Here is a 21,959-nt window from a genome sequence, read left to right on the forward strand (position 1 = left end):
TGGCTTGAATGTCTTAACGTTATACCTACCCCGTTATATCAGTTATATCATGCATGCCATACAACCCCTGATTTCCTGGTGGAAGGCGAGGCGTTCGACAGGTGAAGCCTGCCGAAGCTGGATTTAGAAACGAATACCACTCGAGATATATATACAAGCGGCAGGCGTTATATATAGTCATCAAAACAAAACAGAATGTGACGGTCAGCTGTGCAATTGAGAAACGCAGCTATCGCGAAACAAAGACTTAAATAACGTAGAGCACCCCGCACCTTCATGCGCCTCGTGGTCGCACAGGGTCACGACTATGAGGTCAGAATAGACAGATGCTGTCTCCTCGTTTGCCGGATTCTGTAATCCAGCGCTAATACAAACGTATAAGGAGATTTTGGCATGTAGGAATGCAATCCTCCAACTTGTTCTCCTTCATCCCATTTTCTCGGCCATCATAATATTTCCTCTTTCTGACACTTTGGCCTTTCGAGGCATATCTTCACATCCTCTTCAAGTTACACGTTACAGCAACTTACAGCATCCGGCTCTTCCTCGCGTCCTCTTAAGGAGCAGCTTGTGACTCTTTGAAGCCCAATTAGTTTTCTCAAGCTATCCTACTTATACCTTCCTTTCATCCCCTCCTTCCGCGCCCAACCAAATCATGACTTCCTCCGCTAAAGCCAACGGCAAGGCCAAGCACACAACCAAAGACCAACACTTGTTCACATCTGCGAGTGCTGCGGGCAACAGGCTTGGGCTCCCCCCAGTCAAGTTGGGTGAAGAGATGCTCCAGCCTGAGCCTGAGAGGGACTGGCCTGAATGGTCACAGGTTGTAGGTATCACGGGCGCGAGAGCAAGGTTGATTGTGGATGACTGGGAGGGTCAAAGATCGAAATGGACCGTTCGGTATGCATCGCGCTCATCGATAGCGCGGATCAATGCTGATCTTGTCGTTGACTATTAGGACGACACGCGAGTGAAAGGGTGATACAAAACGGAGTGTCTTTTTGTATTTTATGTTCTTTGGTGAGTTCCGTTGGACGTTGGTGAGAACGACCACTGATCGCGTTCCTCTCCAGGATATACAGTATGCTCAACAATCTGGAAATATGTCTCATACCCTGTGCTTCATCCTATATTATGCTGCCATTTTTTTCCCTTCCGTATACTACTTAACTACTTGTAACTGGGGGGATCTTTCACGTCATGCGACGCGAGATCCAACCGAGCATAACTCAACTCGAATTGTAACGACCTGCACGGATCTTGGCTGATTGCGCGAAACGACAACATCTTGGAAATGTGTGGGAATATACACGTCGTCACGAAGCATCATGCATCAAGAAGCATCAATTACGGTCCTAAGAACACGGCTTGTACATATGTAATGCATGTAATGTCGTAGCTTGGTGACCGCGAGTGGCAACCAGCGACGCCGCCAACTCGACTCAGGGATAGCCGGGCGCAGCCACATTTCTTTGTGGGAATTCGAGTTTTATTACGCGAAACTCCAGCATGGTCCACGACACTATTGATCATAACCAACGGTTCATTGCAACACTGGGAAAGTTAGGTAAAATTTCAACAAGGAGATTGTCGGGTTATGAGCCGGGAGTCCCTATTTTGAAGTTTCTTTTTGTTTCTTTTTTGGAATTCAGGATTTATTACGCGACGCTCGAACATAGTCCGCGGTATACTTATGTATCATTACTAAAGGAGAAAGAAAAGTTCTGTAGGCGAGGTGTGGGGCCGGGAGTCCCAATGTCTTCTAGCCCGAGGGCCGGAGAGATTTTCGGCAGGGTGTGACGTTTCTGTGAAGGGGAAGAAGGAAGGGGAACAGAACACGTGTACAAAAGGGCAGTATGTATACGTAGTCTGTGTACTCGAGAGTGTGAAGATGCGTGAACGGAGGAAATGGAAAGCGAAACGAATAAATTGTGAGTGGTCAATAGGGAAATGAGATAGTATGACCACCGAATCAGAGAGAGAGAGAGGGGGAAGCAGGGAGACGAAGGTCCACCCTCAAAATGGGATTGAGCCAAAGTGCACTGCGCGGGAGGGGAGCCGGTTCTCATTGGCGTTGCTGTGCGTCAAGTTGGCGGGAACGCGAACATATTGGAATTGCGCTCCAGGAAGTCCGCTAGTTCTTCGAGGCTATCACACTCGTCGAGCTTGTGCGTTCGGAATCCCTATGTTATTGTCGAAAGAAGACAGACCTTCCTCGTGTACGATTATCCTGCCATCCGCATTCAGAATTTCTAGAAAGCGAGGTCCCATAATTTGTGTTGGGAAGCTGCTTCCCAACAGTCCCAAAGAAACCTGCACATCCCACGAGGATCGAGTAAAGCTTCTCGGAAATCTTCAAAAGCTCGATTTCATTTGAGCGTCAGGTAATTCACTCGAATGACAGTGGAGCATAATCGAGACCTCGCCACATGTGCCATGCGGTACTGTTAGGCTGTCGGTCTTTCATTCATACTTAACTTCTAAGTGCAAAGAATATAACAAGCTTACCATTGTGTTGCTACCTCAACCTCAGCCAGACGCTTATTTCAACACGAGAGGGTTTTCATACAGCCTTTGACCGTCTATGACTCTATTTGTGTGCCACTGCTTGAGCTTTGACGTAGCACCTCATGTTATACGTGCTGTCTTTGTCGTGGCTATGAATAGAAACGCTTCTTGTATTACAAGGCTTCTTTCTCAAACGGTGGTAGTTTCGTGTCAAGCGTCTTGTGGTGTAACTTTCTGTACCACTCTATCTTCGCATGAACATTAAAACATGCTATATCATGTCCCGATTTCATGAGCAGTACTATAAGATGAAGGGACGAAATCAGACTAGCCATTATTATGAAACTTGATTAAAACCAGCACCTCTAATACACAGAGAACTATGCAGTAAAGATAGGCACGTAATCCACAAGACAGCCAACGTCGTGCAGACCAGAAGTTCAAAAGGTACGAGTTTCCGCGTGCTGAAAGTCAAAATCCCGGTATAGACGAAGCTTTGGTATAGGTGCCGCAGAAGACAGAAAATTATGCGAATAGTTGATGGCGAAAATCTCTATTGGTACATGCAGCAATTAACCTAAAAAGTGAGTCATATAGCGTCAAATGCGATAAATTAGTCTAGTGCCATATGGATGATAACTGGAGTGATGCGCGTTCTCGATTAGTCCTCGCTGTGAGAAATGAATGAGTATCTCCATAATGATGAGAAACTAAGTTATGACGCACTCTGCTGGTTCTCTACGTAAGAATAATAAGTCAATAGCAGCTGAGAAGGCCGCGAAGGCAAGACCACCACCAAGGGCGGCTTTTGGACCGGCATTTCGCGCAAGAACACCACCGGCAAGGAAGCCTGATGATACTGAGTTCCAAATATCATTCTTAGCGCGATACTATGCGTTATATGGAATGGTCAATGAAGTGTCATATGCAGCTAGAATTCCGACACGTACCCCTTCGATGCAACATTCAATACCCGCGAATAATGCTCCAACTTTTCCAAAACCTTTTCCGCTAGACAACATTCCTCTACCCATTTCTTTAAATATCTGACCAGCTTTTTGTGTTGTGTTCATTCCAGCTTGCGTTTGTTGCCGTAGTAGAGGATCCTCATAGGCAAGTGAGGCGGACATCAACGAAAAGAATGCACCAATGCCGAAACCTGAAAGCCAAACGAAATTTAACAACAGCAACAAGGAAAGAGGGCGCCATGATATGACTCGACTCACCCATGGTCCCAGCCATTACAGTTTTGACAGCACACGACTCCATAGCCATTGAAGCATACTTAGAGTACTGCTGCTGTTGGACCATTGCGGTCCGATCTTCTTCTGTAAAACCAGGAGGAAGGGGCTCTTTGCCTGGAGCCCATATTGGTATCTCGCAGGGACGTTTTGCGAAAAGGTTGCTCATGGAACCTAGCCTACGGCTGTTTGGCGTTGGTTCCGCGTTGTACAAGGAGACTTGAATTTTTTGATCCTTGATGACATGTCCGGTGTTTGAACTTGATTGTGTAAAAATAAGCGCCGATACTTTCGTCACGCGTCGGCATCTTTCGGTCTCCCAGTCATGTTCATGTCTTTGTATGCTGCTGTGAAAGGCGCTGTCAGTTGTACTGATATATCACCGTGATAAACTTTTGGTATACTTACTTGGCGGGTTCAATCATTCATCTTGGTCTCGCCATTGGTCATCAACGCATCGGTCAAACTCCTCTCTTGAACTTCTGGACCAACTGTTGAATGTACGGGCATCAAAACATTGTAAAGACTCCGAGAAAAAGAATACCGCGTGTCTTAATTCACTCTATGCGGTCTTCTTTCGCATTCCGATATCGGGGGGAGGACCGGTGCTTACTTCCCGAACATATTGCTTACTTCGACTCGTATCACCACATAACAATACCCGAATCACATGAAAACCAGGTTCCATCATTCTCTCTCGATAACAATACCAAAAAGCTCGCCGTATTCTCGCGGAGTCCCAGTACGGACAAGACTCACAGATTCATTCTATCCTCGCCATCATTATGACCGTTCTCGTGATGCTGTTTTCAATGAACAATGTATACTTCTCGGAACTCCAATATCGAATTTGCGATCCAGAATGTGTGCATAGCTTCTGAGGCAAAACGTCAGCCACTGGAGCTGCTTCTTACGAATTTTATCGTCAGTGACTAGACTAGTACTAGTGGCTTTTTTCTTCTCCAAGGGATATGTCAACGACATACGGGTCAACTGCCTTTTCAGCCATTTGTCGCCGCAACCCTGGCTCGCTTCTATTTACTCTGTGGGGCCGCCAAAGTATCGAATTTCGTTCTTGCAAGCCCTGTTAATCGAGTCGATTCGACGATTTCGGCATTTTGTCGTATCGTTGATCTTTGTCAAGAAGTCACGACGAGAAGAAGAGAAACAAAGTAATGTCGGCTCTTTTTGGCTTTTTGATATGTCCTACTTAATTTCATCGTTATTGTATGTCGGCCCTGATTAATAATTTGTCATTCTATTCATGTGCCGCGCACACCCTACGTGACCTCTATCATAGACACCGCGTTGGTTGGAAGATTACAAAGTGATGGTCAACACTTTTCTTACTATGTCTATGGGCGACTCGTCTTTTTCAACAGCTCGTCTTTTCTCGCGAACCGCAGATCGAAATCTTTTTCAGACAGTCACGATGCGGAGCCATCTTGCTTCGAAGAGAAAATCAAATTCCAAACTTGCAAGTACGTCTATCTTAAACCCTAATGGACCTTTCAAATTTCCGAATTTGGGAACCTCTGCTGAAGTTCTACCAGATACATAGATATTCTAGGACATCAATTGAAATGGACAATTGGTATGCCTGTTATCAGTGTCCGGTGCTGCATGTCAAGTGAAACCCCTTCTTTTCTCCGGATAAGTGGTTTGGGTGACAGGCTACAATTAGCAAACAATTGGGACTCTCGGCCGTACAAAATAAGACACATCTTTCAAGTTGGTGGGAGGTGGACGTTATTTTTGAACAACCGGTAATATATCGACATGCTTCCCAAAAACCCAAAAACCAACCATCCCGTTCGACCCATTGGCACAGTACTGAACCACGGAAAGAAGAATGAATCCAAACGTCATTTTGAACCACGAGCGATAAGGAGAAAAACACTTACAAGGCGAGGCGGGTCACTGTGGTACTAATATCAACTACATCAGGGAGCCTTTTGGAGAAAGTTCAAGTAGGTATAGTCAGACCGTGGAGACTGGGTGATCAAATGGAGGTGCTTTAGCTGAAGAACAACCGTGGAGATAGGAGTCGGTTGGCTTTTCGGAATACAACTCTATGCGCACCGCAGTCAAGTGCTCATCCTTCTCAGTTCTAACCGCTAATGAATCTATCATTTTCTAAGACGACGTTAGTGCATTTCCATTTCCATGTGCTCCTTTTGTTCATGATACAGTTGTTAGATATCTTAATGGATGGACATCTATGCCACATCTAATCTAACTGGATGTAGGTATTTGACTAGGCCTGTTGAAGTACTGCAACAGTATCTCGAAAGTCATTCGTTTGAGATTTTTTTTTTGGGACTGCTAACTATCATGATTCATTGCCAACTTTTGACGGACAGTTGGTAACATCCAACCGTCCATCGAATGTACATATTCTATCTCACGGTAATTATCATTAGCCGACAGACATGTCTTGCTACGGGACATAATCACATTACTCAAACAACTTAGCCGAGTTCATTGGGATAGATATCTTACACTGAATATATCTATACGGAGTTATATTGAACGGGCATGATCTACGTTGGCAATAAGTTTACATCAGGTACACGCCGTTTTAGAAAAAGGTTTTTGATGGACTAGATTCAAATGACAAAAAAGAATGTAGAGCCCTGTTTACTAACTAGTACTTTGTTAGGGTCAACAGAAGCGAGCTAACTTCGCTGGGTTACTTAGTACATATATATGTCATAAAAGTCATAGACCAAAAGCTTAGTTTACGGTCTTCATGTGAAATACTCGCTCTCCATTCGGAACAGGAGTGTTAGCTTAGTCAAAATTATGACTACCAAGTTACTAAATATCTGTACATGTAGCAGCTTTCGTCTGACATGTTTCAATCTATTCGCTTCAAAACATTCATCTTTTTTTTTCTTCGTGAGAATGATCGGAGGGGATGGATTTTCATTTTTCATGTCAGTGTCAGTGTCATGTCAAACATGAGAGCCTCATGGCTCGCAATAACTAAATAAAGGATAAAGCTTAACGTTACATATGATATGACGGAGACAGCAATCGATCGGTTCGGTTACGGGTAAGTAAATGGTACGTTTCAAAAAAAATTCCATATGGGAAACGTCGGACGTGATATATATATGATTTTTCAGGATGAATACGATGAATAACGATTGATGACTGACAGGGATCGTGATCGAGGGTTTGAAGACTAATACTCGTGTTACGCATGTGTGCGTTATCCATGTTCTTTGAGGGTTTCTGCTCTTTGACGCGTGCTTTTTTCGATTGAGGTTCCACGGGAACCGCGGTGCAATTGGAAGCAAAAAGAGAGAGGATTAGGAGAGCCAGTGGAATGGATTGTTATTCGGAAGAGGAAACTAGAAGCGTACTTCTTAGTCTAAAGATCGCTTGCATTAATTTAGTCCCATCTATGATATAACAAATAAAAAAACTTAGTCAGATTCGTAAAACTTGAATCACCGGTCGGATGGAATGATGATTCGTGTATCGCGTGTTTGACAGATTGCCGAGAGACGCTAGGTAAGAAATGTGTGTTGGATGTTAGGGCGTCGTTCTTGGAAAAAAAGGAAAGAGTTATACAAACACAGGTATTCATTTATGCTAAGTGATTTTTTTTTTCGGAGTAAGATTGGTTTTATGTGTTTAAAAGGGGAAGGGGGACCATGAAGTCAAAAACGTAGATTTTGGTGTCGGCGTTGCTTGTGTATCTGCTGGTCCCCCCTCTCTTCTTCCTCTCTCTCCACCCATCCCCGCAGCTTCGTATAGACCATAAGGTTGACCTTGGAAGGGATGATGGTCAGTTTTTGCTCCGGTTTTACTTATGCGTAGTGATGTTTATTTTGGATAGGAAACGTGCATATGTGATGGAAGAGCGATCGGGACACCTGGTGAAGTTTCTATGCTCGCTACTGCGGAGATGAGTACTGGAGAACAGATCAAGTTGCTCTATGGACAACTTGAGCAACTGCAAGCTAGACTGGAACGCGTCCATCGACGGCATATAGATGAGGGTGAATTTGTTCCAGACAAGGGGGAATATGTGTTGATCGGGGAGGGAGAAAAGAGAGATGAAGTTTCAGTGTCAGGACGACACGCTACCCCGTGTCATGATCAAGGCGCGGTAGATTCGAGACCGATGATGGATCGGCTGCCACCGGAGATTTTGATGCAGATTTTTGAGTTGTGTTTGGAGGAGGATGAAGCGTGTGTGGATGACGGGGCGGGATTTCATGAGCCAAGGATACCACTGCTGTTGTGCCGAGTGTGCCGGTATTGGAGGGAGGTTGCCGAAGGGACATCAGCGCTGTGGAGGTCGATTTCGCTGGTGGTAGGGAGGCGGGTGACGTATGTGGAAGGGTTGAAACGCATCATGGATCTGTGGTTGAGGAATTCGAGATCCAAGGAGATGGCGATCAACCTGGAAGTGGATCCGACAGCGAGAAGTAGTTTTGATGGGGTCCTTATGGGCAGACTGGAGGACATGGTGAGGCAGAGCCACCGCCTGCGAATCAACGTCGATGACGCGATGCTCTGTAAGGTGTTGAATTTAGAGCTCAATAAGTTGCAAACGCTGGAGATACGGACGTCGTGGCTACGGGAGGACGGGGAAGGGCTGTGTGTGCGTGCGCGGGGACTGCAGTCACTGGCGATTCTAGGCCCGACGATGTGTCGGTTTGGCGAGGGGACGTTTCCGTGGGGCCAGCTGCGGGAGTACCGGGGGGCATGCTGGAGCAGTTTGCAGCGTCATCTCGATATCATCGCCTGGTGCCGCAATCTCGAGCGGTGCACGGTGTACGCGTTGTGCGAGTCCCGTAGACGGGCGCCGGCACTGCGGGTCACCGGCGTGAAGCGCCTGCATGTTGCGTCCTACCTCGTGTCGGGCCTCGGCGGGCTGCTCGCGAGCGTCGAGGCGCCCGCACTCGAGGAGCTCACCCTCGAGATCACTCGCGACAGCCCGGCATTCGGGCACGGGGCGCTGCCGAGAGAGGCCGTAGAGGATCTGCTGGGGCGGTCGGGGGGCCGGGGCCGGCTAGAGCGGCTGGCGGTGATCGGACTTGTAAATAGTTAGCTAGTAATGTACCCCGGACACCGGGTTATGTCAGCATGGGACTGCGAATTTTTGAGAGGACGAGCCCGAGTGTTGTCCTTGTGCACAGGACTACAGCTCTGCCCGGATCGCTCACAGCGTCCGCCGCCTTTTCTTTCTAGATTCACGCCTCTCCAGCTGCTTTTACGCCTGCTGGCAGGTCATTTTTGACGACCGCATCCACAAAAAAAAACACCCCCCCCGCCTCATCCGTGCCACATTCGTGAGTCGCCTGTGCTGTCGCCCGATCGACGCTGATGTCCTCCGAGAATGAGCAGACCTTCCACTGCACAACAAGCCAGGAATCCCTCAGTTGCTCGACCGTCAGCCTGGTCAAAAGGTCCCCCGACCTCTGCGCCCTCTCGCTCCCAGTCGCCCGCCCCATCCACCCCCACCTTTCACTCCCACTCGCGCCGCCCAAGTGCCCTCTCAGGTGTCTCCATTAAGGATGGCGTCACCGTCAACAAAAACAACGCCGGCGCCGCAAAACAAGGTATGTCGTTTCCCTTCCACCTGCCCAGCGTCTAACCCCGCCCAACCCTCAGGTTCTGCCGTCACATTTGGTTCGATAGACGACGTCTCCGCCCCCATTTCTTCTTCGCCCGCTGCCGCCCCCGCTATCAAGTCAGAGAGCGTCAAATCCTTCGGCACAATAGATGCAGACACACATGTGAATGGTAAATCCACTCTTTCCGCGAGACCGTCTGTGGCGGTCCCAGCTTCCAGCACCAGCTCGTCTGCCTCTTCTCCTGCCGTCTCAGTGGCGTCCGCTGCCCTCAAGCTTGGCAAACCAGACATCGCCAAGCTTTTCCAAAATCCCTCATCGGCCCCTTCATCCCATCCCCCATCAGACACATCCTCCCCTTCCTTACGTCCCACTGGCTTACCCTCATCACAACATCCCCCATCCTCACAGCCCTCCCAGTCTTCGGTACCCTCACAGCCCTCCCAACTATCTTCTCACCCTTCCTTCACCCCGTATCGCCATCCACCATCAGGTGCTGGCTCAGGTCCTTCCCGCTCTCCTGCCTACCCTCCCCCGCGCCAGTCTGTCAACGGCTCTGGCCCTCGCACACAAGGTGGTCCTAATGGTGCTCCCTCGCAGATTAACCCCGGAATGCCTAGCCCTCGCCTAGCTCCCATGCCACATAATGGCCAACCTGCAGGTATGCCTCCCCCGCCTCAGATGCAAGTGGGTCAACAAGTGCCCGTCGCATGGCCCGGTTACTATGTAAGTCGAGCCTTTTCGTCCCTGCTAAGTCTATTCATTCATTTTGTACAGTATCCGAGTCCCGATACGTATGGCTATCCCCCTCATCAAGCCTGGTACCAACCTCAACATCACCTTCCCGGCGGTCCGCACGGGCCACCTCACACTGGAATGCCCATATCTCCCCGAAATCCTCCCATACCCCTTCAACCCGGATCCGGTACTCCAACACTGTCCCATGCCGCCGCCAATCCCGTCCATTCCCCACATCCTCCCCCTCCTCTTGCCCATCCGTCGGCAAGTATGGGCTCTATATCCTCACCCCCTCCCACCCCTTCTACAAACACCTCTCGGTTAAATGCCAATTCCTCTGCCTTTGCTCCAAGACCAAAAGTCACATTCAAAACGGCGGAAGGCTTGGAGGTTGCCCTCGGTGACTTGTCTTCTAAAACCAGTGCCAGTCCGTCGCCCGCAAATAATGCGCCGGCGAACGGGCAAGGGACATTTAGACAAGGCAGTCCTGCGAATGGTAACCCCAACCGCCGAGGCGTGAGAATGGAGACTGAAGATCAACAAAGAAGACGATTAGCGGAGGAAGAGAGAGCCAAGGCTGAAGCCGAGGACAAGGTCAGAAAAGAGAAAGAGGCGGAAGCGCGTAAGAAGCGGGAACAAGAGGAGTTGAAGAGGAAGGAAGAGGAAGCCACAAAGAAGAAGGAAGAAGAGGCCAAAAAGAAAAAGGAGGAAGAAGAAAAAGAACGCATCCGGAAAGAAGAGGAAGAGAAGGAGCGCGTTCGGAAAGAGGAAGCAGAGCGGGTCCGAAAAGAGGTTGAAGAGAAGGAAAGGCTACGGAAAGAGGAAGAGGAGAGAGAACGCGTACGTTTGGAAGAGGCCGAGAATGAGAAGAAGAGGAAGGAAGAGGAGGAGAAGGAACGGATACGCAAGGAAGAGGAAGAGCGCCAGCGCGAAGAGGAAGAACGAAAGCGCAAGGAGGAGGAGGAAGCAGAAGAAGAGCGTGAACGTCTACGCAAAGAGGAGGAAGAGAAGGACCGCCAACGTCAAGAAGCCGAAAAGGCGTCGAGAGCCAAGGAGCTTGAGGAGGAGGCTGAAGCTAGTCAGTCTAGAGAGGAGGGTGAACTTGATGCACTCGAGGAGCATGACATTGTGTCAAGCCCCAAATCTGATTTCGACAAGAAATTCAAGGAGCCCCTCCGCATCAATACTTCCGAAGCTCAAAGAAGACGACCAGATCCCCTGGACCTTTCCAATGCTGGGCCTGTGTCTGCTGCTCCGCGCTCTGCCATCGCCGCGGCTCGCGTAATTGATGACCTCAGCCGCGTGTCTTATCCTGAAGGCATCGCGAGCCCTCAACCCGACCTCAATGCCAATGCCAAGGACGGAAAGTTCCGGTGAGTTCTTCTTCCATAGTCGTGTCTAGATTCTTCTTGACCCTTTCACACCGTAGGTATGATCGTGATTTCCTCATGCAATTCATGGCAATCTGCAAAGAGAAACCAGACATGCTTCCTCCCCTCGACGCTATTGGATTGGAACCAATTGACCAAGCAAACCTTACTATGCAACGCGGGGGTTCTGGTCGTCATCGCCAATCGTCTGGCCCGTCTGCTGTTCAACGCGGAAATTCAATTGGTCTCGGATTTGCATCTGCCCCTGGCTTTAGCAAGTCGAGCGGCCTCAATCCTTTTGCTGCTGGGGGCATGGGCAACTTTACGACGACCGGCAAACTTACAAGCGACGAGCGTTTTCAAAACTCGTCCCGCTCTGCTTCTGTTAGTGGTATGGGTGGATTTGGTGGCCGGCCTGTGGCTATGCAGCGGACGTCCAGTCAAGGTGGTCCTGGCGGAGTTGCCAGCAATCGGACGCGGAGTCAGCGCGGGAAGCAACGCGAAAAGATGCCAGTTCAGCAGACTTCTAATGTTCATGGCAGTCAGCTTTCCAATTTCGAACCTGTTGCGCCTCTTAAAGTTTCCGAGAACCGTTGGGATAGAAAAGCCCTTCACGTTGAGGGAGACTCGCCAGAAGTGGTTGACCGCAAGGTCAGGGGTCTGCTCAATAAGCTGACGATGGAGAGATTTGACTCGATCTCTGATCAAATCATTGAATGGGCTAATAAATCGGAGAAGGAGAAGGATGGTAGGACTCTTATCCAGGTTATCCGTCTTGTCTTTGAGAAGGCGACTGATGAAGCTACGTGGTCGGAGATGTATGCTCGATTATGTCGCAAGATGATGGAGCAGATCAGTACCAAGGTGCAGGATGATGGGATCAGGAATAATGAGGGCAAGCCTATTGCTGGTGGTCAACTTTTCCGCAAATATCTTTTGAACAGATGTCAAGAGGACTTTGAGCGTGGTTGGGTGACGAAAGAGGCGACTGCTGCTGCTGCTGCTACCAAAGCCATGGAAGATCAAGCTATCAAGGCTGCTCACGGGAAGGGTGAGGAAGGTGGAGAGGACGAGGTCGCGCTGTATTCGGAAGAGTACTATGCGGCACAAAAGGCGAAGCGACAGGGTCTTGGTCTCATCAAATTCATCGGTGAACTATTCAAGTTGCAGATGCTGACAGAGCGTATCATGCATGAATGTGTAAAGAAGCTCTTGGGCAATGTTAATAATCCCGAGGAGGAGGAGATTGAGAGTTTATGCAAGCTCCTTTCTACTGTTGGTCAGAGTTTGGACACGCCGAAGGCTCATGGTCATATGGATGTTTATTTCAAACGTATGAGGGAGTTGGCTGAGAGTACGAACGTTAGTTCTCGTATGCAGTTCATGCTTCAGGTGTGTTTTTTTTTTCCTTATCGGAAGATTGTGGGCTCATTGTGAATTATTAGGATTTGTTGGAATTCAGGCAGAGGAAATGGGTTGCGAGAAATGCTGTTGCCGCTCCCTCAACGATTGCTCAGATTCACGAAGCTGTATGTTTTTTTCTTTTATTATCACCTAGTTATCTTAACTCACTGACTTTACTTTAGGCTGCTAAAGAGAAGGCTGCCCAGGAGAAGGAATTATCGCAACGACAGATTAGCATGTCCCGTGGTGGTTCGAGACGTGGCGGTGATCGTAACGAACAGCCTCCGGCGAACCCGGAGGGTTGGGCCGTTGCTGGCAACACAGCCAGGCCTCCCTCCAAGGTGGACCTTTCCAACTTTGGCAAGATCAATAAAGCCCCGCCTACGACTTTTGGTCCTGGGAGTGTGTTTGCTGGTAAGAAAGATAAGCGCGAGTCACTGTCTCGGTCGAATTCGAGCGCGAATATGTTCTCTATGCTTCAAAATGCTGAATCTGGAGCCGATAAGGGTATGAGCTTGTCATTTTTCTGTGTGTCATTGGATCTAACTAGGTTGTTTTTAGCTGCAGAAGCCCTGCCTCAGCGCAAGAAATTGGCCCTTTTACCTCGTACCAAACCCATTGAAAACGAAACTGAAACTGAAGCTCAGCAGCAAGAAAGTGACGAGGAGCAAGTTCAATCGCCGACAGCGGAAATGAGCGACGAAGCTGCGCTGAAAAAGATTGATGAAGATTCCAAAGAATTGTTTGGTGTTCGGAATCTTTCTGAAGCTGAGGTATACTTTTCGTCATTGCCTTCGCAGCATCATCACAAGTTGGTGGAGAAGTTGGTGTCGACCGCTGTGGAATCGAAAGAGGCTGATGCGCGATTGGTTTCGGATTTGTTTGGGATTGCTGCGTCTAAGAGTTTGTGCAGTCCCGCAGCGTTTGAAGAGGGATTTGCGCCTGTTGCTGAGATTATTGTGGACCTTGCGATTGATGCTCCGAAGGCCTTTGACCTGTTTGCTATCATAGTTAAGGGGGCCTCATTAGATGAGGATCGACGGTCACGGTTAGCGTCGAAGTCGGAGGACAGTGAAAAACTTCTTTTGCTATTATCTTAGAGCCTTTAGTCGATTAATTGCATTGACTGTATTCGTCGTAGTATAGTTTAGTCGCTCTCCATTGTTTCGTTTCATTTGTTTCTATATTTTTTTTTTCTCTTTCCCCCTTGTTGTGTTTTTTTTTTTTACCTCATGATCTCATCATTTCTATTTTTTTTCTCTGGCATCGATTCTTTTTGCGTTCTTTTTGACGACTTTGGTATTTCTCTTTCCTTTTTACTGTATTGTACTCCTACATACTGTCAGGATTATATTAACAGGTTGCAGATTGAAAGTGGGCCTTGAGAGACCTTGCCAGGAAAGTTTGACTAAGATTAGAGATCGAGCTCCAAATGTCCTAGGTGGCGATCGAGGCCCTTTTTCCCTTCGCCCTTGACTAAGGTATATAAGAGCGGATTCCTCCTCTCGAGCTCAAAGACTCCTCCTGCCAATGGCGGACCTTTCGGTCCGTTGGTTTCCCAACGCCTGGACCAAAGTCAAGCACGAGCTCAACTTTTTCCGGATACATGTGATTTACATGTACGTTATACGCTAACTTGTTTTATTTATAAATTCGCTAATTAACTTTTTCTGACGTTACTTGTTTTTTTGTTTCGTTCTCTCTTGCAGCACTGTAACCCCAATCGTCCTCGCTGCTATTTTGTATGCTGCCAATGGACGATATCATATCACTTATGTGGATGCGCTATATAATAGTTATAGTGCTATGACGAATTGTGGGTTGGCGACGGTGAATTTGAGTTCGATGACGGTGTTTCAGCAGGTGTTGTTGCTGGTTCAGATGAATATTGGGAATATAGTATGTTTGATTTTTTTTCTTTGAGGTTGGTTGAGGTTGATTTTCTGGGATTTTGCTAGGTATTCGTTTCTTGGTTTGTCGTTTACTTCAGGAGGTTCGTTTGTTCTTTTTTTTATGTGTGTGTTTGACTTAGAATGCTGGCTGATGTGTTTTTGGGTTTCTCCTAATGAATTTAGACAATATTTTCGAAAACAACTACAACATATCTTGAAGGCGGAAGTTGTGAGGAGATCGAAAAGCTCTAGTAGAGAAGATGTTGAACGTCAACGGTCTCGTCGGATGTCGTCTCGTCTTTCTTCTGTTCCAGAGGAGAGTGATGGGAGGAGGACTGAACGACGTGGTACCTCGCATCGTAGGAAGAAGAAAATTAGGCCGGAGATGATTAGACGGCTGGATGGGACACCACAGCTTGTCAATCCTAGTGGGTGGATTTCTGAGAAGGTAGCTGGGAAGAGTACGCCGATTCAAGGACCGGCGGATCGAGTTGTTGTCGACTCTGATGAGCAAGAGAAAGAGCTCTCATCATCGAAGAGTGAACTTTCTGAATCAAACGATGGGTAAGTGAATGTGTTCAATCGAGTTTCTTTGAACTCATCTGAGACGTTTTGCAGACAACAAAGGCAGATGGTTGATGTTGGCGTATCAGGCATGTATTATCGGACTATCTGGAAGAATGGCGCCATCTTGATGCATGCTTCTCAGCTCCCTTTGATATCGTGGTGGAAAGTAGGCATTATGGAACGCAGAGTTTACCTCGGCAACAGACGATAGAGTTTGCTCCCGTCCAGCATCCGAATCAAGGCGAGATTCAGTTGGAACCAGCCGCGGACATGAGTGAGTCGTTTGGTCTGCTAGTTGAATTTTTCTACGTTCTGACTGCATTAATTTCAGGATCATTGAGGGGTAGCGTTACACGAAATGATTTGCAGGTCTCTCCAGGTGCAGATGAAACACCAAGTCGAAACAGAGGATTTGGTGGATTCCCGATGCCATTTGCTATACTCAATTCAATCATATCCAAACTTTTTCCTAGGTTTCAACGACATCTTTCAAGGGCTGTCACTATGCCCGCGACGACTTCTTTTGTGTCAACCCAGACAGCACAACCGATGCCTCCACATGCCAAGGCGGTACCTTATATTAGTTTCAATGCGATCGTTGGGCGCAACTCAGAGTTCCGTAATCTAACGAATGAACAGCTGGAGGAGCTCGGCGGCATTGAATATCGGGCATTGAATGTCCTGTTGTGGTTAATTGGACTTGTAAGCCCTCGTTCTTCTATCTTCGAAAACAGGATCAGAACATTCTTCTAGTACTTTTTTGGCTTGCAAGTTCTCGGGTTCGTTATCATCGTACCCTACATGTACCAACAACGATGGGGTTCCACTTTCGAAGCTCCGCCTCTTACCCGACACGTCACACCTGGATGGTAAGCTATCTGCTTCATAGAGGTGGGTAACCCGGCACTAATTGTATGATTAGGTTCTCAGTGTACCAAATTTCGTCTTCATTTACGAACACCGGCAGCTCGCTAGTAGATCAATCTTTGCTTCCCTATCAGAGGGCGTACCTTCTTCTCATTATTCAATGGATGCTCATCCTTTTGGGCAATACCGGCTTCGTAAGTGTCTCCTTTTCATTTGGCGGTTCATGGAAATTGACGAAAGATGCCTTCAGCCTGTTTTGTTCGTCCTTTACCATTTTGACTTCACCATATCTATTCTCATATCTTGCCTCATCCTTTGCAAAGATTACGATTTATTATGTGCGCACAATCTCTAGCCCAAGTCACGATTTGGCCTAACCCATTACCTCAGTTGGAGCATGACTAAATGGATACCCCGTGAATCCCGATTAAACGAAACTTTACACTTCCTTCTAGATCACCCTCGTAGATGCTACATTTATCTATTCCAATCTCATCAAACATGGTTTCTATTCGCTATTATCGTCATTTTTACGTATGTTCATTCTTTCCGGTCGTCCGTCCCAGTTAACAACTGATAACTGTTACAGAGGTTTGCAATGGTTTTTCTTCATGCTCTTGGACATCGGTCAGAGAGGTGTTGAGGATATACCACTTAACGTTCGCTTCTCTGCGGGGCTGTTCCAGGCAGTCGCTGTAAGAGCTGCCGGGTTTGTCATTATTCAAATAAATACCCTAGCCCCGGCTGTTCAGTAAGTCTGTTTTCTTCATTGTCTTCCGTAAATCCTGAAATAGACAGGGTTTTGTATCTGATCATGATGTATATCACCGTTAGTATGTACCGCCCTCTTTTCCAGTCGTCTATGCTGCTAAATCCGTCTTTCCAGTTCCTATTGCCCTGAGGTTCGTGCCACGTCTATCGCACAAATGACGTATATTAATTCGTTTACAAATACAGCGTGCGTTCTTCGAACGTCTATGAGGAGCAAGCGCTCGGTGTCTATAAACCCGAGGATGATCCCGAAGTAATTTTCGAAACGGCTGGTGGAAGTCGAATGCGCATTTGGGGTCGTTATTTCGCAATGCATGCGCGTAGGCAACTTGCATTTGGTTTGTTTAACTATCATTGTTTACGATTCAACATACTGACAAAGCTTAGATTTGTGGTGGCTTGCTATAGCTCTCTTTCTTATCTGCATCATTGAGGTTGGTGAAAACATTTCCTGACACGCCTCAGACTGAATTTATACTTCTAGCGTCGTAACCTCAACAACCCGGATAATACAGGCTGGTTTAATATATTCACCCTGAGTGAGACTTCTTTTGCTCAAACCTTGCGGCTTGTTCACATTAATATCATTTGTAGTATTTGAAACTGTCTCCGCATATGGCCCTGTTGGTCTAAGCTTTGGAGTACCATACGTAAGTCGTCTCGATTTCCTCAGACCTATATTTCATTCTGATGCACGCGCAGGATAATTTCTCGCTTAGTGGTGCATTCGCAACGCTATCGAAGTTAATCATTTGTATCACAATGATCCGTGGTCGACACCGGAACCTCCCTTCCGCTCTGGACCGCTCAATCTTGTTACCGACCGAGTTTAAGAGAACCGAAACTCACGAAAGTGACCACGCCTCGCAAGCTTCGCAGGGCACTAGCACGAGTTGTATCGCCTCGCGACACTCCAGAGATGGCACGATGCATGACAATAGTGGTGATCCAAACACGATACTGCACAGGCGTGCCACGCGGCATGCAAGCATGCCTTCCATTCTAGGTCCTGAGCCGACTGATCCCATGCACCGAACGTAACATTCCTATTTTCCCTCGGGGCCGCCTTTCGCGTTTCATCCTTTTGGCACGGTGCACACTTTTGAAGTTATGACCCATAACCGTATTACTTCGTCCTGTTATGACATGCTCGTTTGCCTTTGCAGCTGATTTTCGCAGCTTTGGTGGTTGTTACAGCGCCACATTACAGTGTGATACCAGTTTGCTGTGGGTTAATATTGGTTGCAGTAGAAGGTTTGCTTATAGAGATAAGGCCCAAACTGTCTTTGTGAGAGCTGCTACCGTATTCAGGACACAGGTAATTGAATTCGGATCCGGATCGACACACCTGGCATTGTTCGATCTTTTGCCTGCGATTATCGATCGACACTTGTGAAATGGATCACACACGCACCCTTTTGCGGCCTTGCTCTGTCCATGAGGCCAAAACGCTTGCCATTTTGAACGCGCACGTTGAACGTGTTTTGATTGCTGCTCTACCATAGACACAGACCCAAGTACAAAAGTCATACGTAGCCCCTCGATAAGTCGGCTACCTTCTTCTGCCTTCTTTGATCATCGTGAGTTTGTTCGCAATGCTTTCATCGTCATTCTTACTGGAACTGCAGTCCTTAATACTACCCTCGCGATACACAGCCTCTGTAGTGGTTTATCCGAAAAGTAAGTTTGCAATCTTGCTCTAAAGTGACGTTCAACGAATTAAAAAGCGTAGACGAAACGCAGAAAAATGCAGTCTGAAGTGGACTTGTGTAGCTTGCTGCAGACCATGAACATCGGTGATGCCTTGAAAGTGAGTACAGAATAGGGTGGGAACAAGATCTTCAGACGCTCATTTATCTGGAGAAAGAATCCTTCAGGAACCACAGGTTTAGCTTTTGATGGACATGGTGCGCAGGATGATATCATGGACGAAGGTAACTATCACGTACGTCATATTATGGTCTTTCAGACACAAGTCAGCACGCTGACATTGTCGCAGTCAGACGGGGGCTCGGATTGTTCCAACTCAACCTCAGGCACCAGCAGGGTAAATAATATCACCATCGGCGTTGGGGGCACCAACGAAATGACGACGAACCCTCCACTACCACAAGTGAGAGACGAGGTTTACGGCTGTGCATATCTCCAAATGATCCGCGAACAACTCAATAATTATCCAACTACTGGTGGAGAATATCTCGATGCCATCTTTACCCATCGCGAGATTTTCAATGCATATCCAGTGGCGCACCGCAACTGTGCAAGAGCGTTCAGTGATCTAGCGTATTCGATAGAACAAAGGGCATGGAGAGCTGATCGAGATGCAGACACGGATGCCGTTACTGCGTTCAGGCACGAGGCTTGGATGATTGCTTCTACTTCGTAAGCTCATTTTCTTAAACTCCTCCTTTACACGCCTGTACATTTTGTTACATGATGAATGAAGATAATCTTATTGTACCCAAATTAGTGCGCCAGGTAATACCACCGGGAAAGTTCAAGTAACTGGATCAGATCATCGCTCGAAGTTTGGATGTTTCATGCCTCCAATGTACTGACCAAAGGCGGCGAGGTGATAAGTGTTGTCCATTTAGCCGGGCCTACGTTTGCCAAAGTCTTTCATTCTGCATTTTATATGAATCGACTGGATCTGGCCGTACTTGGCACGCGTATATACATAAGAGGAAGAAAAGTAAAGCAGAGAACTACAAATTTAAACCCTAATTTGCACGAGACAAATACATGGTATCACGGTTATCTGTTTTACCAGCAAAAACACTTCCAGGACCGAACATCGTGGGAGGAGATTTGTTGATCTTGCCAAAGTTTGAAAGGTCAACCTTGGAGGGATGTCTGGCTGTTTTGCCGACGAGGGTCAACCCCGGGGGCACACTGGGAGAGAGCTCGCTGAAACTACCAAACCGCATCGGGCTACTACGGGACATGCTGGTCGGACGTTGTGAGTGTCCTTTCTCCCGAGCAGCCTTTCCTTTATCAGCCTAGAGTAAAGCCAGTGAGTTAGTATAAATGAACATGACAATGAAAGCGATGAGCATACTGCTTCTGGAATATGTGCAGTGGTTGAAACAGCTTTCCTCGTGGGCCGTTTCCTTTCCCTAAGCTCCGGTACATCCTGAAATTCGCGGTCAATCTTCAACCTGGCGGGGAAAGAAAAATAAATCGCACCTGAGACAGAAACGAAAAATGGGGATTGACGATCGAGTTTTCAGCAGGCTGGATGTCCTCAGTACCATCAGGGGCGAACAGAGCGCTAGACCTTGCCCTCGCAGGACTACGATCACCACCCGCAGATAAGTAGTAATTGATATCCGTAAGCCTTTCGCCCGACGATAACGGGTCACGTAGCGCATTAACGTTTGATTTATCAGGACGTTTCGAAAAAGTTGGAGGATGAGAGGTGCCGGGGGTGGGTTTTTTATTGGCAATCGCAGTGGTTTGATGCCGGCGAGTTTTCTTGTAGTAATGCTGGTCATCAAGTTCTAAACCCAGTAGAGCGAGGGAAGGGAGTGACACAGGCTTGGCTTTACAAAACGGCATGAATTGCAACAGGAAATCTGGGTCATATCTAAAAAAAAGAATAATCAAGTCAATAATTGCAAGCAACACATTTAAAAGACATACCGAAATTTTCCTTCCCGAACATTGGTATTGAGATTAGCATCAGGCCTTTGGATACCTTCGGGATAGGGAACAAAGCTGAAATCTTGGATAGCATGGGCCGTCAACACCGAAGAAAGAAGATTGGACAATGGTTCAGCACAGGAAGCTGATGAAGCTGTAAAATTGTCCGTACTGGGAAATGTTTCAATGTCTACGGAAATGACATATAAGACCCGACTTACGAATGTGATAGGGTCGGGGAAAGCGTTCTTTGTCGCGACCAGTTTGGGCTTCTTCCCTCATCATGTAGTTTCTTCTGGGTTTTACCGGTATCGAGGATGCTGAATACACGTTGAAAGTCAACCTTGGTAGTGCGACTGGCTCTCCGATCATCGCTGAGACAGGATTCGTCTCCCGGTGACTGGATAGAGTCAGGTAACACTTCATCGGTTTCATGATACTTCGGAAAGACGCTTGCTGCTTCGGCGAGCTTCCACATTAAAAAGAGAACTTCCCTTCTACTCTTAGCATTGACATCCTCGCGGCCGATAGCCTTCAGCAAAGAGTAAGATCCGTTAAGTCTCCAGTTATATGATAAATGGAGGCTCGAATGCGCACATAGTTTAAAAAGTCGATCATGCTTTGAGCATCATCTCCAGTTAAATTTGTGATAAGGCGTTTTACGGCAGCATTCTTGGTAACGTCGGCTAATGCGGCAGAGATCTGTGATGTTTGATCGATGTCTTCTGATTGCTCCGCCTCCGAGAAACTCTGAAGGGTTGATCCACCGTATTCCGAAGCGCAAGAAACGTTGGTCAGGGGTGAGGTGAGATCAAGATAATTGTTAATCTCGGCTGCTCTCTATCAGGATATTCAGTAATATCAGCATATGCTTGAAGTCAAGAAAAGTTGAAACGTACGGCTCTGACTCTCCATTCGAAGAAAGGGTTCATAATCAACCTTCCTGGTCTTATACCCATTCCTTTTGCTCCCTTGAGGATAGTCTGGAATGACTCCCTGATTCCGACGTACTCTCGTCTCAGCTTCTTCAACTCCACAGGATTGTCCGATGCATCTATTCCGGCCAGTATCGATTGCATATACTCTTCATGCTCGAGTACGAGTTTCCGAAAAGACCTGTATATCTCTCTCCCGGTCTCAGTCTTGTTGAGCTGAACTCCGAACGCGTGCAACCTTTGCTGCAACAACAAGGATTCTCTCTCATCACGATCTGATATCAGGCTGTCAACGATTTTCCAAGCCTCTTCAGATGTTCCCCTTTCCAGACGGCGAATGCTCACCCCGTTGTCGGCTACAGGCCCTGAGAACAAGCTTCGTAGATCTTGTTCTCTGGCAATGCCGACCCCGGGCTGAAATTCATCCCAC

General features: G+C 47.4%; 7 protein-coding genes across 7 annotated transcripts; 5 read left to right on the forward strand and 2 right to left on the reverse strand.

Moving 5' to 3' along the window:
• Nucleotides 1-431: 431 nt before the first annotated feature.
• AGABI2DRAFT_192799 (hypothetical protein) lies at nucleotides 432-1,289 on the forward strand. The gene is made up of 3 exons (XM_006461209.1): nucleotides 432-900; nucleotides 959-1,020; nucleotides 1,074-1,289. The coding sequence occupies exons 1-3, from the start codon at nucleotides 864-866 to the stop codon at nucleotides 1,266-1,268; spliced, it is 294 nt and encodes a 97-aa protein (XP_006461272.1). The 5' UTR covers nucleotides 432-863; the 3' UTR covers nucleotides 1,269-1,289.
• A 1,793-nt stretch (nucleotides 1,290-3,082) lies between these two features.
• Nucleotides 3,083-3,987, reverse strand: AGABI2DRAFT_192800 (hypothetical protein). The gene is made up of 4 exons (XM_006461210.1): nucleotides 3,735-3,987; nucleotides 3,459-3,667; nucleotides 3,235-3,398; nucleotides 3,083-3,179 (listed from the first exon to the last, which is right to left on the reverse strand). The coding sequence occupies exons 1-4, from the start codon at nucleotides 3,916-3,918 to the stop codon at nucleotides 3,170-3,172; spliced, it is 567 nt and encodes a 188-aa protein (XP_006461273.1). The 5' UTR covers nucleotides 3,919-3,987; the 3' UTR covers nucleotides 3,083-3,169.
• A 3,663-nt stretch (nucleotides 3,988-7,650) lies between these two features.
• On the forward strand, nucleotides 7,651-8,820 carry AGABI2DRAFT_118178 (hypothetical protein; the record flags this gene model as incomplete). Its single annotated transcript, XM_006461211.1, has 1 exon — nucleotides 7,651-8,820. The coding sequence occupies one exon, from the start codon at nucleotides 7,651-7,653 to the stop codon at nucleotides 8,818-8,820; it is 1,170 nt and encodes a 389-aa protein (XP_006461274.1).
• Nucleotides 8,821-11,263: 2,443 nt separating this feature from the next.
• AGABI2DRAFT_221937 (hypothetical protein) lies at nucleotides 11,264-14,069 on the forward strand. Its single transcript, XM_006461212.1, has 5 exons — nucleotides 11,264-11,454; nucleotides 11,511-12,843; nucleotides 12,897-12,980; nucleotides 13,038-13,362; nucleotides 13,417-14,069. Exons 2-5 carry the CDS (start codon nucleotides 11,530-11,532, stop codon nucleotides 13,953-13,955), a joined length of 2,262 nt encoding a protein of 753 aa, XP_006461275.1. The 5' UTR covers nucleotides 11,264-11,454; nucleotides 11,511-11,529; the 3' UTR covers nucleotides 13,956-14,069.
• A 316-nt stretch (nucleotides 14,070-14,385) lies between these two features.
• AGABI2DRAFT_118180 (hypothetical protein) lies at nucleotides 14,386-17,993 on the forward strand (the record flags this gene model as incomplete). Its single annotated transcript, XM_006461213.1, has 20 exons — nucleotides 14,386-14,474; nucleotides 14,565-14,754; nucleotides 14,814-14,848; nucleotides 14,931-15,311; nucleotides 15,366-15,480; nucleotides 15,519-15,588; nucleotides 15,646-16,016; nucleotides 16,068-16,183; nucleotides 16,237-16,375; nucleotides 16,432-16,439; nucleotides 16,505-16,519; nucleotides 16,572-16,715; nucleotides 16,771-16,932; nucleotides 16,980-17,014; nucleotides 17,068-17,083; nucleotides 17,139-17,290; nucleotides 17,340-17,386; nucleotides 17,437-17,491; nucleotides 17,547-17,602; nucleotides 17,655-17,993. 20 exons carry the CDS (start codon nucleotides 14,386-14,388, stop codon nucleotides 17,991-17,993), a joined length of 2,535 nt encoding a protein of 844 aa, XP_006461276.1.
• Nucleotides 17,994-18,509: 516 nt separating this feature from the next.
• On the forward strand, nucleotides 18,510-19,629 carry AGABI2DRAFT_192803 (hypothetical protein). The gene is made up of 6 exons (XM_006461214.1): nucleotides 18,510-18,532; nucleotides 18,581-18,632; nucleotides 18,680-18,762; nucleotides 18,820-18,897; nucleotides 18,952-19,334; nucleotides 19,423-19,629. Exons 3-6 carry the CDS (start codon nucleotides 18,700-18,702, stop codon nucleotides 19,508-19,510), a joined length of 612 nt encoding a protein of 203 aa, XP_006461277.1. The 5' UTR covers nucleotides 18,510-18,532; nucleotides 18,581-18,632; nucleotides 18,680-18,699; the 3' UTR covers nucleotides 19,511-19,629.
• A 43-nt stretch (nucleotides 19,630-19,672) lies between these two features.
• On the reverse strand, nucleotides 19,673-20,510 carry AGABI2DRAFT_151061 (hypothetical protein; the record flags this gene model as incomplete). The annotated part of the gene is made up of 3 exons (XM_006461215.1): nucleotides 19,673-19,951; nucleotides 20,011-20,085; nucleotides 20,139-20,510. 3 exons carry the CDS (start codon nucleotides 20,508-20,510, stop codon nucleotides 19,673-19,675), a joined length of 726 nt encoding a protein of 241 aa, XP_006461278.1.
• Between the last annotated feature and the right edge of the window lie 1,449 nt (nucleotides 20,511-21,959).

The sequence above is a fragment of the Agaricus bisporus genome, assembly GCF_000300575.1.
Source record: "Agaricus bisporus var. bisporus H97 unplaced genomic scaffold AGABI2scaffold_5, whole genome shotgun sequence".
Classification (NCBI taxonomy): Eukaryota; Fungi; Basidiomycota; class Agaricomycetes; order Agaricales; family Agaricaceae; genus Agaricus; species Agaricus bisporus.

What these genes read in the sequence shown, in the direction of transcription:
- AGABI2DRAFT_221937 (XM_006461212.1), top strand. Translation starts at nt 11,530, where the DNA reads ATGCAATTCATGGCAATCTGCAAAGAGAAACCAGACATGCTTCCTCCC. An exon ending in GTATGCAGTTCATGCTTCAG is followed by an intron (nt 12,844 to 12,896) that starts GTGTGTTTTTTT and finishes GTGAATTATTAG; the next exon opens with GATTTGTTGGAATTCAGGCA. An exon ending in TGAATCTGGAGCCGATAAGG is followed by an intron (nt 13,363 to 13,416) that starts GTATGAGCTTGT and finishes GGTTGTTTTTAG; the next exon opens with CTGCAGAAGCCCTGCCTCAG.
- AGABI2DRAFT_192803 (XM_006461214.1), top strand. Translation starts at nt 18,700, where the DNA reads ATGCAGTCTGAAGTGGACTTGTGTAGCTTGCTGCAGACCATGAACATC. An exon ending in ACATCGGTGATGCCTTGAAA is followed by an intron (nt 18,763 to 18,819) that starts GTGAGTACAGAA and finishes ATCTGGAGAAAG; the next exon opens with AATCCTTCAGGAACCACAGG. An exon ending in TGGACGAAGGTAACTATCAC is followed by an intron (nt 18,898 to 18,951) that starts GTACGTCATATT and finishes ACATTGTCGCAG; the next exon opens with TCAGACGGGGGCTCGGATTG.
- AGABI2DRAFT_192799 (XM_006461209.1), top strand. Translation starts at nt 864, where the DNA reads ATGACTGGGAGGGTCAAAGATCGAAATGGACCGTTCG. An exon ending in AGATCGAAATGGACCGTTCG is followed by an intron (nt 901 to 958) that starts GTATGCATCGCG and finishes GTTGACTATTAG; the next exon opens with GACGACACGCGAGTGAAAGG. An exon ending in TTTGTATTTTATGTTCTTTG is followed by an intron (nt 1,021 to 1,073) that starts GTGAGTTCCGTT and finishes GTTCCTCTCCAG; the next exon opens with GATATACAGTATGCTCAACA.
- AGABI2DRAFT_192800 (XM_006461210.1), bottom strand. Translation starts at nt 3,918, where the DNA reads ATGAGCAACCTTTTCGCAAAACGTCCCTGCGAGATACCAATATGGGCT. An exon ending in TGTAATGGCTGGGACCATGG is followed by an intron (nt 3,668 to 3,734) that starts GTGAGTCGAGTC and finishes TTTGGCTTTCAG; the next exon opens with GTTTCGGCATTGGTGCATTC. An exon ending in TTGAATGTTGCATCGAAGGG is followed by an intron (nt 3,399 to 3,458) that starts GTACGTGTCGGA and finishes TATAACGCATAG; the next exon opens with TATCGCGCTAAGAATGATAT.